At 41.1% G+C, this 16,803-nt stretch overlaps 1 protein-coding gene across 2 annotated transcripts in view; it reads right to left on the reverse strand.

Annotated features, from left to right (window-relative positions):
- LOC130911239 (sprouty-related, EVH1 domain-containing protein 1-like) overlaps window positions 1-16,784 on the reverse strand; it is a 34,314-nt gene extending 17,530 nt beyond the window's left edge. Inside the window, exons 1-4 of one of the 2 annotated variants that reach the window (XM_057829076.1) lie at window positions 16,570-16,784; window positions 8,877-9,033; window positions 8,621-8,789; window positions 4,719-4,780 (exon numbers count right to left, since the gene is read on the reverse strand). In XM_057829076.1, coding sequence (XP_057685059.1) covers window positions 4,719-4,780; window positions 8,621-8,789; window positions 8,877-9,033; window positions 16,570-16,580 — 399 coding nt within the window. In that variant the 5' untranslated portion in view covers window positions 16,581-16,784. Of the gene's footprint in view, window positions 1-4,718; window positions 4,781-8,620; window positions 9,034-16,569 lie in introns of both variants that reach the window. The other variant, XM_057829075.1, reaches the window with a different exon arrangement.
- Window positions 16,785-16,803: the final 19 nt, after the last annotated feature.

Below are 16,803 nucleotides of genomic sequence, written 5' to 3' on the forward strand. Positions count from 1 at the left end.
AATGTCCCCCACCTCCCCCGGGACAAGGGAGAAGTTCTGCCGAAGGTGGGTGTTGAAACTCTTTCTGACAGGGGATTCTGCCAGACGTTCCCAGCAGACCCTCACAATACGTTTGGGCCTGCCAGGTCTGGCCAGCATCTTCCCCCGCCATTGGAGCCAACACACCACCAGGTGGTGATCAGTTGACAGCTCCGCACCTCTCTTCACCCGAGTGTCCAAAACATGCGGCCGCAAGTCCGATGACACGATTACGAAGTCGATCATCGAACTGCGGTCTAGGGTGTCCTGGTGCCAAGTGTACATATGGACACCCCTATGTTTGAACATGGTGTTCGTTATAGACAAACCGTGACGAGCACAGAAGTCCAATAACAGAACACCACTCGGGTTCTGATCGGGGGGGCCGTTCCTCCCAATCACGCCCCTCCAGGTCTCACTGTCATTGCCCACGTGAGCATTGAAGTCCCCCAGTAGAACAAGGGAGTCCCCAGAGGGGGCGCTCTCTAGCACACCCTCCAAGGACTCCAAAAAGGGTGGGTATTCTGAACTGCTGTTCGGTGCATAAGCGCAAACGACAGTTAGAACCCGTCCCCCCACCCGAAGGCGGAGGGAGGCTACCCTCTCGTCTACCGGGGTAAACCCCAACGTACAGGCGCCAAGCCGGGGGGCAATAAGTATGCCCACACCTGCCCGGCGCCTCTCACCATGGGCAACGCCAGAGTGGAAGAGAGTCCAACCCCTCTCGAGAGGATTGGTACCAGAACCCAAGCTGTGTGTGGAGGAGAGTCCGACTATATCTAGTCGGAACTTCTCTGCCTCACACACCAGCTCAGGCTCCTTCCCTGCCAGAGAGGTGACATTCCATGTCCCAAAAGTTAGCTTCAGCAGCTGGGGGTCGGACCGCCAAGGCCCCCGCCTTTGGCTGCCGCCCAACTCCCTACGCACCCGACTCCTTTGGCCCCTCCCACAGGTGGTGAGCCCATGGGAAGGGGAACCCACGTTGCCTTTTCGGGCTGAGCCCGGCCGGGCCCCATGGGGACAGGCCCGGCCACCAGACGCTTGCCTTCAAGCCCCACCTCCAGGCCTGGCTCCAGAGGGGGGCCCCGGTAACCCGCGTCTGGGCAAGGGAAACTGGGGTTCATTAATGTTGCTCATCATAAGGGGTCTTTTTGAGCCATACTTTGTCTGGCCTCTCACCTAGGACCTGTTTGGCATGGGTGACCCTACCAGGGGCTTAAAGCCCCAGACAGCATAGCTCCTAGGATCATTGAGACACGCGAACCCCTCCACCACGATAAGGTGATGACTCACGGGGGGCAAATAAATAAATAATAATCCAAATACATTTTGAAATAAATGAATATAAATTGAAATAAATGAATAAAAATTGAAATAGATCAATAAAAGTTGAAATAAATGAATAAAAATTCAAATAAATAAATAAAAATCGAAATACATTTTGAAATAAATAAATATAAATTGAAATAAATAAATAAAAATTGAAATAAATATATATGAATCGAAATACATAAATATAAATTGAAATAAATAAATAAAAATTGAAAATTGAAATAAATAAATAAAACTTGAAATAAATAAATATAAATCGAAATAAATAAATACAAATTGAAATAAATAAATATAAATTGAAATAAATAAATAAAAATTGAAATAAATATTGAAATAAATAAATAAATATTGAAATACCAGCATTTTAATGACACTTTTAATTATTTATTTAATTGTGTATTTATTTATTGAATTTTTGCACTCCTGGTCCTCCATAAAAGAAGGAAATGAGTCGTTGATGGCTTTCTCCACTTTATTGTGGCAACAATAAGAAAACAAAATAATAGCGGACTGCCGCCGCATTCGACCGCAAAGTTTTGCTTCTCGCTCATCTCACGCCCTCGCCTCCTACTAGATTAGACTAGATTCAATAAAACCCCAAATAGTAAGTACGGTACTCGCCGCTTTTAATCCACGAGCGCACGTTTTGGACGTCTCGCCACATAGAAGGAATTGCAGTAACCTGGTAGTATTCATCGAGTGACAGTGACAATCTATGTCATTACCCTGAGTGTCCATTACGCACTTAAAAACATGGCGCCCTCCGTAGGTCAAAACTTGTGCTAAATAGTATAGATTTTTAAAACAATGGCAATATTATTATCGCTATGTAACGGTGTTATTTATAACAGCGTTATTCCCAACACTGCCACAAGGTGATATCTTACATGGGGCTCCACTCCGATTGAGATTGACGGTCATGTTTTGCTTCTTCCATTTTCTAATGATTGCTCCAACAGTGGACCTTTTTCACCAAGATGCTTGGCAATTGCTCCGTAGCCAGTGTTGTCACGGATTACTTAAAAAAGTAATTTAATTACTGATTACACCTCAAAAAAGTAATCTAGTTACTTTACTGATTACTTTATAATCAAAGTAACTAAGTTACTTTAAAAGTAACTTATCAGTTACTTTTTACCAATTTTTCTCCTTGTACTGCCTCAACATAAAAATAACAGAAAAATTTCATCACGTGTCATTGAGTTTTTCACATAAGGCTTAATCTTTGAGTTAGCGGGGGTTTAATTAGTCGATGGAGGCAACCACCATTGACTCGCCCTAGCTTAGCCATCCCGGAGCCTTGAAACTAACAAATAACTGACGAACTGCACGAAATTTGTTTAAATAAAGTCCAACGACTAATTAAATCCCCACTAACTCCAAGATGAAGCTCAATGTAAAAAATTCTGAACTTCCCCTTTGAAATAAAGACCTAGCCATTAAAATGTTGTCTATAAAAGTTGTAACGCGTAGAGTAACGCGTTACTTACTGACAACACTATCCGTAGCCCTTTCCAATTTTGTCTCTCGTGTCTTTTGGACAACTCTTTGGTCTTGACCTTGTTACAAGTTTGAGTCTTACTGATTGTATAGGCTGGACAGGTGTCTTTATGCTGCTATCGACCTCAAACAAGTGCATCTGATTCAGGATAATACATGAAGTGCAAGTGGACTTTTAATAGACGGACTCATAGGTCTTTCAGGGTCAGAATTGTAGCTGATAGACATGTGTTTAGGGCTGCAGCTATCGAATATTTTAGTAATCGAGTAATCGACTGAAAATTCTATCGATTAATCGAGTAATCGGATAAAACGAATATATTTTTAGGTGAAGAGCAATTATAAATATACATGAGAAAACAAGACATTTCATCTAATCTTGAACCATTTTCAGTCAATCAGTCTTTATTTTCAGTGTATATGGTTGAAAACAGCCAACAATTGCATCACAGCTGTAACTAGAATAAAAAAAAAAAGACTTAATTCACTGCTTTCACTCAAAAAACTTTTAGATCTTTTTTAAAAAAAATATATATATATATATATATATATATATATATATATATATATATATATATATATATATATATATATATATATATATACATATCTTACCTAAAAATGCTGTTACGCTTGATAACACACATCACTTAAAAGTTAGGATTTTTTCCCATGTGTTTCAATTGAATTTCTATTTGTGTCAAGCCATTTTTAAGTTCTAGTTAAGTTTTAAGTCAGTCTAAACTGTAAGACCTGATAGGATTTTGAGTTTTTGCAGTGTTCAAAATAAATGTATGATACAGGCTGCATTGGAGCACATTAGGGACCAGTGCTACTTGGTGTTTTATCCAGCAATGACTACTCAGCTAAAATTGATAGTTAGCATTATTAAGTTTTTATTTTACACCCTCATTACTCCACAACGCTATGTTGTGTTAAAGCCTGTATGTAAGGCATGTTAGCCACGCATCGACAGTGTTCATAATTAATAGAAACCTAGCCCTCCGCAGGGCTAACGTTACGTGAGCTAGTGAGAGTAACGTTAATCTTATTTATTAGCGCTTAGCGCTCTACTGCTTGAAGATGGCGGCTGTTTACTAACGCTGCCCAGACGTGGCTGAGTCTGTCATGTCGCATCTAGTTCAACATACATGTGATCTCTATAAGACGCATCAGACGCTACCTGCTACCAACGTAGCATCGTGCTGGCTAGTATTTAGCAACGTCGGTGTCGTTTGTAGCGGCTATCGGCTGCAGTAAATTTTTTTTTTTTTTGCTTCTTCCTCTACGCACGTGACATCAGCGCGTTGTGCCGCATTAAAAGTAGTCCGAGCAAAACGTGATGCTTAGACCTGTCAAAATAAACAATTACTCGAGGTGAATAAAATTACTCGGATCAGTTTTTAAACTCGAGTTACTCGAGTTGCTCGAGTATTTGTTTCAGCTCTACATGTGTTCAAATACTTATTTGCAGCTGTATCACGCAAATAAATTGTTAAAAAAATCATGCATTGTGATTTCTGGATTTGTCTTTTTAGATTCTCTCTCACAGTGGACATGCACCTACATTGAGAATTTCAGACTCCTCCATGATTTCTAAGTGGGAAAACTTGGTAAATGGCAGGGTGTTCAGATACTTATATACTGTATCGTTCTGGATTTAGATGAACAAACCGTTACCATAGAGTCCACTGGAGTATGTGAGGAACAACGTGTACCCTAACATGGTTGCCTAGTGTACTGTCTTATTATGTTAGGAACATACTAGTATTGTTTTGATTAAACGGGACTATGGGTCAAAATGTACATCAAAAGAAATAAATTGACTCTTATTGGGAATTGGAACCAAAAACTTGTTGAACACTCACAGCTTGCCCGTCGTCCTCGGTGTCCGCCTCCTCCGGGGTAGACAACAAGGGTGAGTATGACCCTACAAGAGAAGAAATGTTAAGACTAGTGTTGCATTGTGAAGGGAATAGGTACCGTTCTCGCACACACCATATTAATTGTTTGCATTAGTCTAACACATTCATCTAACTATAGTTTAGGCAGACTTCACCCCATGGCCTTGAATCATCTTATCGGGGCTCATAAGGGGGAAATGAAAAAAATAGAACCGTTTCTCATAGGCACCGTCGAACTCTTTGCATTACTCTAACACACGTAATACAATCAATCAGGGAATAGTATCATTTCTCATACAGTGGGGTAAATAAGTATTTAGTCAACCACTAATTGTGCAAGTTCTCCCACTTGAAAATATTACAGAGGCCTGTAATTGTCAACATGGGTAAACCTCAACCATGAGAGACAGAATGTGGAGAAAAAAAAACTGAAAATCACATTGCTTGATTTTTAAAGAATTTATTTGCAAATCATGGTGCAAAATAAGTATTTGGTCAATACCAAAAGTTCATTTCAATACTTTGTTATGTACCCTTTGTTGGCAATAACGGAGGCCACAAGTTTTCTGTAACTCTTCACTCTTCGCTTGGTGCAAAGAAATCAACTGTGGGAGCAATTCACAAAATGGAAGACATACAAGACCACTGATAATCTCCTTCGATCTGGGGCTCCATGCAAGATCTCACCCCGAGGCGTCAAAATGATAACAAGAACGGTGAGCAAAAATCCCAGAACCACACGGGGGGACCTAGTGAATGACCTACAGAGAGCTGGGACCACAGTAACAAAGGCTACTATCAGTAACATGATGCGCTGCCAGGGACTCAAATCCTGCACTGACGTGTCCCCCTGCTGAAGCCAGTACACGTCCAGGCCCGTCTGCGGTTCGCTAGAAAGCATTTGGATGATCCAGAAGAGGACTGGGAGAATGTGCTATGGTCAGATGAAACCAAATTAGAACTTTTTGGTAGAACCACAATTTCTTGTGTTTGGAGGAGAAAGAATACTGAATTTCATCCAAAGAACACCATACCCACCGTGAAGCATGGGGGTGGAAACATCATGCTTTGGGGCTATTTTTCTGCAAAGGGACCAGAATGCCTGATTTATGTAAAGGAAAGAATGAATGGGGACATGTATCGAGAGATTTTGAGTGAAAATCTCTTTCCATCAGCAAGGGCATTGAAGATGAGACGTGGCTGGGTCTTTCAGCATGACAATGATCCCAAAAACACAGCCAGGGCAACAAAGGAGTGGCTTCGTAAGAAGCATTTCAAGGTCCTGGAGTGGCCTAGCCAGTCTCCAGAACTCAACCCCATAGAAAATCTGTGGAGGGAGTGAAAGTCCGTGTGGCCCAACGACAGCCCCATAACAGAACTTGATATGTTTAACAGAAGGCAAGTCTGGAGAGACACCGGTGAGTAACCCTTTGTGTGGGACGGGGTGAGAGGCACAGCACGTCACGTGAGTGACACGACCAAACACTGCTACGATGCGTGCTAACTACACATACTGTAGATGAGAAAATGTCACAAATTGTGAACTTATGATGGAAACTATGGTGAATTTTCATCTCGTCTCGTCAGACGAAAATTGGCATTCGTCTCGTTATGTTTTAAATCTCCTAAGACACGTTTTTGTTCGTCATCGTCATGTCAAAAATTGTTCGTCGACGAAATATTTTCGTTATCGTCATTGTTGACGAAAACAACACTAGTTGTATGCAGAGAAAACCTCCCTCCTGATGCTTTCAAGAGAGGGCGCTAGCGGCTAGAGGTGCTAGTATGGGCTTTTGGCCTAGTGCAGGGGTGTCCAAACTTTTTGGAAAGGGGGCCAGATTTGGTGTGGCAAAAATGTGGGGGGCCAACCTTGGCTGACGTCCTTTACGTAGAACGATATATTTAAGCAAATTTTAGCAAGCCGTTTTGTGTGTCACATTTGCTTTATTATAGGGCTGCAGCTATCGAATATTTTAGTAGTCGATTAATCCATGGACTAGTTAGTTCGAATAATCGAGTAATCGCATAAGGAACATGAAAAATTAAAACACCTGAGCTGAGCCTCAGACGACAATTTTTTTGAAAAATGAGGATCTGTGTACAACAAAAGAACAATTGGCTAACTTGGATAGAAAAAGTCTGCTAGCTTAAATGCTATAAAATGCTAAAGTTTTTTTTTTTTTTTTTTTTTTTACAATGCTCTTAACAAGTGGTTCAGACACATATTCCTAGAAAAAACGGCTAAATATACCTACAAACTAAATTAAGAATGCATTAAAAAAACATTCGCTCGAAAAAAAAACTTAGCTTATGTTGGTCTTAACAGGGAGCAGTTGGATTCAGCCATGTGAAAAGAGGCAGACCAGAGGGCATTGTATCCACCCTCATCAGTAAAATTAAATGCAAACACTTTTAAAATCAACCATTACAATGCCACTTTAATTAAATGAATACTCGAAGCAACAAAATTTAGTTCGAATATTTTTTTCCAATCGAATACACGAGTTAATCGATTAATCGTTGCAGGACTACTTTTTTTTTTTTTTTTTTTAATAATTTCAACAATCTCGCAACTAGCGTTCTCTTTCGACTCTCGGGCTCTTGTGAAATACTGCTGCTGTGAAATAAAACTCGCTTCAAGTTGCTTCAATTTCTCGCTACGTATCTACCCTGTAATCTTGTCGTACATGTCAGCGTGTCTTGTTTGGTAATATCGCCTCATATTGAACTCTTTAAAACAGTGACTGTCTCTATCCAAATGAGGCAGACACAGTCGTTGCGTATTTTAGTGACGAAATAGCCCAGTTTCCACCTATCCTTGAAGTGCCAGCCGTTGCAGTCAACTTTTTGTTGTTGTTGATTGTCGCCATTTTAGAAAATTGGGAGTAAAGAGTCACATGTGGTAATGTTGCTTAGAGTGCTGCTCCCTTTTAGTAGGTAAATGAGGAGCAGCATTTAGTGTGTAAACTACTTCATATGCTTGTAGCAGTACTGCTGACCAATTTATTAAGTCTGTGTGCGGGCCAGACGTTATTGATTTTATGACAGAGGCTGGGGGCCGGATGAAATCCGACCACGGGCCACATTTGGCCCCCGGGCCGGACTTTGGACATGTCTGGGCTAGATGGACCTCTTGTTCCTTTACTCCACTGCATCTTTACGGACTGTAACTTCACCTGCTAATTCCCATTAGCGGTCCCGGGGCTTCCTGTCTATCCGTCCTGGGAGTGGATCTCTCCTGACTGTGGTACTCCCCAAGTTTTCCCATTTTCTCCCAAAGAATCTGGAGTTTTTGGAGTTCTTTCCTTGCCAACGTGGAGGGTCTAAGGATGGGGGATACCCAGGTTTTTAATATATTTATTCATCTTTGTTGCTTCATTTGCTGTTTCTGATTGTGTATCATATTGCCTCTGCAAAGCCCTTTGAGACAAAGTTGTTGTGATCCAGGGCTATACAAATAAAATAAAATTGAATTGAATTAATTGCTTTCAGCCATCTGTTTCTCCTTTTCTTCTCACGAGGCAGAATGAAGAACTTCAAATGCGGCTCCGAACTCTTCCTTGTGTGACAACCCGCAACACAGCAACTTTTAGTCATTCCGACGCAAAAAAGACCGCAAATAAGACGAAAGTTCAACGCATTTGTATTACAATGCACCACAGAGCAACTGCTTGTGACTCGTATTTTGCCCTGTTTTTAATATGGCAACGCTTTGTTGTGGTTGGTGACGTCATTAATGCCCGGATGTCTGACTGCGTCTATTCCACACAGCCAGGAATCGGAATCGGGTGTAAAGAATGGTATCAGTGCAACACTAGTTACGACTGCCCCGCCCCCACCGTGATTGTATTTTTTGGCACGCCCACCTCGGTCCAATTTGTCGATGACGGCCCGCAGACCCTTCTCAAAGGAAATGGCGTCGGCGGGACTCTGGAAGGTGAGGCCGAATTTGCGCTCGCCCACCCGCCAGTGATGAAAAATGGGGTTCACCTTGTTGTAGACCAACCCCTTTTGCACAGCGCATTCCAGCACCGGCTGAAAACACACAAGCATCAGACATTCAATAAGGTTTTGGGGGTTCGAAGAAACCTTCTGGACCATAAGCGACGTCGTCATCATCACCGCTCCGTCTCGCAGCCTCTCTCCACGGATGACGTACTCCCTCCGCTTGTGGCTCCGCCCCTTGCAGATGACCACATGACTAAGGCCGCCGCCGCCCAGGGGCACCCAGCCGCCGCTGGAGTCGTCACGTGTCATCACCACGGCGCGAACACGCACGCTGGACGAGATGGAAAGCAAGGTAATTAGCATTAACCAGGCATGAAAATCTCTCACCTTTTGGTGAAATTCGCCGTTTCGAAGTGAAAAAGGTGACCTACGTGAATTGTGTAGAGCCGAAGAATTTTTTTTTTTTTTTAATTTTTTTTTTTTTATGTCGGATGCTTGGTATGCAAGCGGGGAAAGCCGCACAAAGCATAAGCAGATTTTAAGGGGGGCAAAGCCCCCCCCGGTGGCCGAAAAGTGTAATTGTATGAAATTGACTTTCCTATTTCTATAAAAGTTGGAAAGCAATAAAACTGCAAAAAAAATAAATGAAATTAAAAAAAAAATTTTTTTTAGAATGGCTCAAAATTTAAAAAACAGATCATGTGACTAGTACCTTAGACGGTCATTTGCTTTGCATATGACCCCCAACCCCACACCTAAAGCACCGTCACCCAGTCTTAATTTTGGAAGACAGGAGACAATTACAAGCTGGCAGATTGTAAATCCATCTAACTAACTAACAACATGTTTTATTGAAGTTGCTAAAGTTGGTAAGCCTGTCGCGATATGCAATGAGTTCATTTATCGCACGATAAATAAAAATGAGGGCGATAATTTTCACGGCTGCATTTTATCATCGCGTGCGTGTGTGCATACATTTGTGCGTGCGTGTACACGTGCATGTTGATGGCATACAGCGAAGCAAATAAGCATTTAGTCAACCACCAATTGTGCAAGTTCTCCTACTTGAAAAGATTAGAGAGGCCTGTAATTGTCAACAAGGGTAAACCTCAACCATGAGAGACAGAATGTGGGAAAAAAAACAAACAGAAAATCACATTGTTTGATTTTTAAAGAATTAGATTGGAAAATAAGTATTTGGTCACCTACAAACAAGCAAGATTTCTGGCTGTCAAAGAGATCTAACTTCTTCTAACGAGGTCTAAAGAGGCTCCACTCGTTACCTGTATTAATGGCCCCTGTTTTAACTCATTATCGGTATAAAAGACAACTGTCCACAACTCAGTCAGTCACACTGCAAACTCCTCTATGGCCGAGACCAAACAGCTGTCGAAGAACACCAGAGACAAAATTGTAGACCTGCACTAGGCTGGGAAGAATGAATCTGCAATAGGTAAAACGCTTGGTGTAAAGAAATCAACTGTGGGAGCAATTATTAGAAAATGGAAGACATACAAGACCACTGTTAATCTCCCTCGATCTGGGGCTCCATGCAAGATTTCACCCCGTGGCGTCAAGATGATAACATGACCGGTGAGCAAAAATCCCAGAACTACACGGGAAGACCTAGTGAATGACTTACAGAGAGCTGGGACCACAGTAACAAAGGCTACTATCAGTAACACAATGTGCCGCCAGGGACTCAAATCCTGCACTGCCAGACATGTCCCCCTGCTGAAGAAAGTACACGTCCAGGCCCGTCTGCGGTTCGCTAAAGAGCATTTGGATGATCCGGAAGAGGACTGGTAGAATGTGTAATGGTCAGATGAAACCAAAATAGAACTTTTTGGTAGAAACACAGGTTGCCCTGTAATTCACCGCCAAGCCACTAGAGGGGTGTGGCGTTATGTTTGTACGGTTTTGGGGCATGCTTGTTGACTTACTCTCGTCTAGTTTAACGGAGAAAAAATAAACAATGCAAGATGGAACGCTTTAATGTGGATGTTCAGCTCATCAACACTGAATAAATGATGATCCTACAAATGTTGAGGCGCAGGCGATGCGGAAGACAGTTTCGAGGCGGTCTGTCCAATTTTTGATGCCACATAGAGAGTTCTAGCCTCGGGTGGAAACCAGCTAGCTGTGGCTGCTAGTTTCAAACTGGCGTCGAGCACTGCGTCCAGCGTTTTGTCCGAGGTCTGCAAAGCCCTCCGGCCCGATTTGTTTGCAGTGTTCTACAACCAGCCAGTGGGAAGCCATAGCAGATTTCTGGCGTCTATGGAACTTCCCAAACTACGTTGGAAACCTTGATGTTAATGTTATCATAAAAGCACTGAGGCCCCGTGTGGTTCTGGGATTTTTGCTAACCGTTCTTGTTATCATTTTGATGCCATGGGGTGAAATCTTGCATGGAGCCCCAGACGGAGGGAGATTATCAGTGATCCTGTATGTCTTCCATTTTCTAATAATTGCTCCCACAGTTGATTTCTTTACACCATTGCAGATTCAGTCTTCCCAGCCTGGGGCAGGTCTACAATTTTGTCTCTGGTGTTCTTCGACAGCTCTTTGGTCTTGGCCAGAGTGGAGTTTGCAGTGTGACTGACTGAGGTTGTGGACAGGTGTCTTTTATACCAATAATGAGTTAAAACAGGTGCAATTAATACGGGTAACGAGTGGAGCCTCGTTAGACCTCGTTAGAAGTTAGACCTCTTTGACAGCCAGAGATCTTGCTTGTTTGTAGGTGACCAAATACTTATTTTCCACTCTAATTTGAAAATAAATTCTTTAAAAATCAAACAATGTGATTTTTTTCCCACATTGTGTCTCTCATGGTTGAGGTTTACCCATGTTGACAATTACAGGCCTTTCTAATCTTTTCAAGTAGGAGAACTTGCTCAGTTGGTGGTTGACTAAATACTTATTTGCCCCACTGTATACACATATACACATGTATAGTCACACTCCATACACCCATATCTATAATTTGAGAAAGTGTTCAACATTTCATCTTTGAACTTTGAAAACCTACCAAAAAAAAAACAAAAAAACAGAAGACTGCAAAAATACTCCTTCCCCCATTAAGATATCTTCAGAAAATACTAAAAGAAAAGCTAAAACCTGAACAGCACAAAAAAATCGATAAAATACATGGAAAATGTGACAAACTGCACTAAAAGGCATGCAAAAATCTGCAAATACAAACAAAAAAACCCTGCCAAAGTCTGAAACCGTGGAAAAAACTTGGCAAAACAGTGAAAAACTACAAAAACACTACAAACTACCAAAATACATAATCATAATCCCTCCTCCATTAGCAAAACTGCAAAAACCCCTTTAAAACCTGAACAGCACGAAAAATTGCAAAAATGCACGGAAAATGCAACAAAATGCAATAACAGCAAAAACAAAAAAAGCCTGAAAAAGTTTGAAAGCGCATGAAAATATTAGCAAAACTTAGAAAACCTACCCCAAAAAAACCACAGAAAACTGCAAAAATACCCTCTCCTCCAATAACATCGCTTAAAAAAAGACAAAATAACCCTCTAAAACCTGAACAACACAAAAAAAAAAGAAAAAAAAAAGAAACAAATACAAACAAAAAACCCTGCCAAAGTCTGAAACCGTGGGGGAAAAATGGCAAAATACACAGAAAGAGTAGAGTGGATACAGGCAATCATTTGGACCGTGCTTTTAATTGTGCAAAGCTTTGACATCTCTTCCACAACAATGATAACTATTGAGGCGAGCACCATGGGGAAGAATGACAGGAGTTGATCTTTTACTTGACACCCTGCATTGTACAAAACACAGAGAAGATATATTATTTGCAGCCGCCACACACAGTCATGGTTACCCACTTCCCATCATGCATTTGTGCAGAACAGTTTTGTCACTACATTATCATTTACTGACAGCTCAACACATACACTAGATGGCAATATTTAGTCACAATATACAAAGTCACAAGTCTTTCTATCAATGGATCCCTCTCACAGAAAGAATGTTAATAATGTTAATGCAATCTTGTGGATTTATTGTTATAATAAAAAAATACAGTACCTATGTACAGTATGTTGAATGTATATATCCGTCTTGTCTTATCTTTCCATTCCAACAATAATTTACAGAAAAATATGGCATATTTTAGAGATGGTTTGAATTGCGATTAATTACGATGAATTAATTTCTAAACTGTGATTAACTCGATTAAAAATTTTAATCATTTGACAGCCCTAATTTTAACGTATATGGTCGTCAATGGCATCAATTTATATATGCCTCAATGGAATCCAGTACATTGGCATCAATAGTAGCGACATTCATGATACTCAATGGCATGGACGTACATAGCTGTCAGTGGTATTGACTTACTTAGGCGCCACTTCAATGTCAATGGGCTGTAATGGTAAGTGGTAAAAAAATCACAAGCACCTATGTTTTTCTCTCATTCAAAATGAGGGGAAAATATTTGCCATTAAAAATGAATGGAATTCCGGTCATTTTGACATTTAAACAGTGCCGGTCGGTCAAACGGTTTGGAGTCTCCACTGCGCCGAAAAAATGTGGATAATAAGATTATGAAATAAATAAATAAAAATAAAGTTGAGGAATTTTACTAGCTGGGCCTTTGCCTTTCAAAGTCCCATCTAATAAAAAATCTCTTTTCACATACAAAATAATAATTCAATAGTGACGGTACCAATGAGGTGTCCCTTACTTTTTCAGGGAGTTGGCAATCCTACTTTTAAATCTCGCGAGAAATCACGAGACTATTGCAATTAGTTGGAAAGACACATTATGTTGCATCAACAATATCTAATCAAGCTCCTCATTCACTGTTCATGTTTATGTAGAGACTGCATGATTCAATCATGCTCACCTTGGAAACATGATGGTTTCTTGCTGAAAATGCATACTGTCTTTTAGTAAACTTTACAACCTGCCTGATTCATTTTTTTGAGTGTACTTTCTTTTTATGGCTGGGTTGAAACAAAAGCGGTTGCGTGACGTCTGTAAACAGGGGGGGTTCCAGGGTAAACCGGACAAATTAAAAATAGTTAGGGGGCTTAATGCACCGTGAATTTGCTATGGAATCAGGCAGGTTGAAAAGTTTACTAAAAGACAGTGTGCATTTTCAGCAAGAAACCATCATGTTTCCAAGGTGAGCGTGATTGAATCATGCAGTCTCTACATAAACATGAACAGTGAATGAGTAGCTAGATTAGATCATGTTGATGCAACATAATGTTAACGTGCCTTTCCAGCCAATTGCAATAGTCTCTTCATTTGTCGCGAGATTTAAAAGTAGGGTTGCCAACTCCCTGAAAAAATAAGTGACACCTCATTGGTAGAGCTGGCCGGCCCATTAACCGTCACTATTTAATTATTATTTTGTTTGTGAAAACTGTTTTATTATTTTTTATTTTATTAGATGGGGCTTTGCAAGCCACAGGCCCAGCCAGTAAAATTCCTCAACTTTAATTTTATTTCTTTCTTTCATAATCTTATTATCCACATTTTTTCAGCTCACTGGAGACTCCAAACCGTTTGACCAACCGACTAAATATTGCCATGTAGTGTATTTGTTCAGCTTTCAGTAAAAGATAATGTAGTGACAAATCTGTTCTGCCCAAAAGCATGATGGGAAGTGGGTAACCCTGACTGGTAACCCCATTTTTTTGAGTGGGCACCTATTGTTCTATCAAACAAAATAGGTAAAAATATGGGGTGTTGAACTGACATAAAAAAATTATGGAAAGAATTTGCACCTGAAAATATTACTTTCCCTTAGCATTTAGCAATTGTGTCCTTTTAACATAAAGCACACGTGTCTCGCAAACATGAGGCACTTATGTTGCGCGAACATAACGCACTCTTGTTGAGCCAACATAAGGCACTCATGTTCACCCCAAAATACATGTTGAACCGACGTTAAAGAAATACATAATTTGCACCTGATTAAATTGCTTTCCTTGAGCATTAAGCAATTGTGTTCTTTTAACATAAAGCACACATGTTGAACCAACATAAGGCACAACTAGGGCTGTCAAATTTATCGCATTAACGGGCAGTAATTAAATTTTTCAATTAATCATGTTAAAATATTTAACGCATGCACAGAACGACCCACTCACGCATTGCCGCAAACAGTTCTACGCATATATAGAGGTAAGAGGCAGTGACAAGTGAGTGGAGTGGATGCGGCAGGCATTCATTTTGACCATGTTTTTACTTATCTACAGCTTTGACATGTCTTCCACAACAATTCTAACTACTGAGGGGAGCAACATTGAGAAAACTAACATGGATTGATCTTTTACTTAACACAACGCAGACATGATATAGTATTTGCAGCCGCTACCCACATTCGGGGTTACCCACTTCCCATCATGCTTTTGGGCAGAACAGATTTGTCACTACATTATCTTTTACTGAAAGCTCAAGAAATACACTACATGGCGATATTTAGTCGGTCGATCAAACGGTTTGGAGTCTCCAGTGAGCCGAAAAAATGTGGATAATAAGATTATGAAAGAAATAAATAAAAATAAAGTTGAGGAATTTTACTGGCTGGGCCTGTGGCTTGCAAAGCCCCATCTAATAAAATAAAAAATAAAAAAACAGTTTTCACAAACAAAATAATAATTAAATAGTGACGGTTATTGGGCCGGCCGGCTCTACCAGTGAGGTGTCACTTATTTTTTCAGGGAGTTGGCAACCCTGCTTTTAAATCTCGCGAAAAATGGCGACACTATTGCAGTTGGTTGGAAAGGCACGTTAACATTATGTTGCATCAACGTGATCTAATCTAGCTACTCATTCACTGTTCATGTTTATGTAGAGACTGCATGATTCAATCATGCTCACCTTGGAAACATGATAGTTTCTTGCTGAAAATGCACACTGTCTTTTAGTAAACTTTACAACCTGCCTGATTCATTTTTTTGGAGTGTACAGCAGTTTATTCAATAGAGGGTTGCAAGAGCAGAAACTGCTTTTTCAGTCTTGTCTGTGTTTTCTGCCATATACTTTTACTTAAGTAAAAAAAAAAAAAAAAGTGAGCACTTCATCCACCACTGTTCCAATGTTACCATGTGGACGCTGGGACGTCAGAAAGCGAGTGTTTCCTTTGCTACCCATGAACGCTACTTGCGCGCGCGATTTTTTCTTTTTACCACAGGAACCATCGCGATAATTCAATCACGAGTTTTTATTTCCCTCTTCCCTTCCTCCCTTCCTTTCTCATCCCCCTCGTCCATCCCGCCCCTGCTTACTGCAAGTCATTAAGAAGACATATACTGCATGTTGTTTTTTATGAATGGAGCGAAAAGCGAGGCTTTTGAGGGGATAAAAGAGGGGGGGAGAAGGCCAGGATGAAGGCGGGGGGAAGGAGAGATGATGCTGAGGATGCTAGTGGGAAAGGGAGAAGAGAGGGGAGGAAAAAAACCAACACATTTCATTCATAAATTTTGGCTTTAAAAATCATAATGAAAGGACGAGACACGTTGAGAAAAAAATCACGACGCCTCTCGCCTTGAATGGCGAGATGATGCCTCCCTGTTCCTCATCCTTGCCATATTTTTGCCCTTTTTTAACCTCCATCTTTATATTCTCCCTTTCCGTGATGAATTATTCTTTAAAAAAAAAATTTTTATCATTATTATTTTTCCTGCTAGTGCACTCGCGTTATATTCATTCATATACATGACGTGTAGGCGGGTTTTCCGAGCAGAGAAAAATCGGGAAAATGCACAAGTATGATGTGATGTGTTTTTTTTTTTTTTTTTTTTTTGTGTTTTTTTTCATGGTCCGATTTGTAGTGATAATCGTGTTAGTGAATAATAATAATGTGTTGGTATTGACTTACTTGCCCTCCATGGCCGCCCGCCGGAGTCCTGCGCGGCCGCGGGCTGTGGTGTCGCTGTGCTCGGCCTCCTCTCGGCAAACGCACGCCGACGGGGCTCACATCGTCCCCGGCATCCGCTCGCTCTCCCGGCCGCGGTCGGCCTCCTCTCCGGCGGGGCGTCCTCGACGTCGTCTCGGCCGATCAGGACAAGCTGGAGGTTGCAGCAGCCATATTTAGCTGGAAGCATCCTCCCTC

Source organism: Corythoichthys intestinalis, unplaced genomic scaffold, assembly GCF_030265065.1.
Source record: "Corythoichthys intestinalis isolate RoL2023-P3 unplaced genomic scaffold, ASM3026506v1 HiC_scaffold_23, whole genome shotgun sequence".
Lineage (NCBI taxonomy): Eukaryota > Metazoa > Chordata > Actinopteri > Syngnathiformes > Syngnathidae > Corythoichthys > Corythoichthys intestinalis.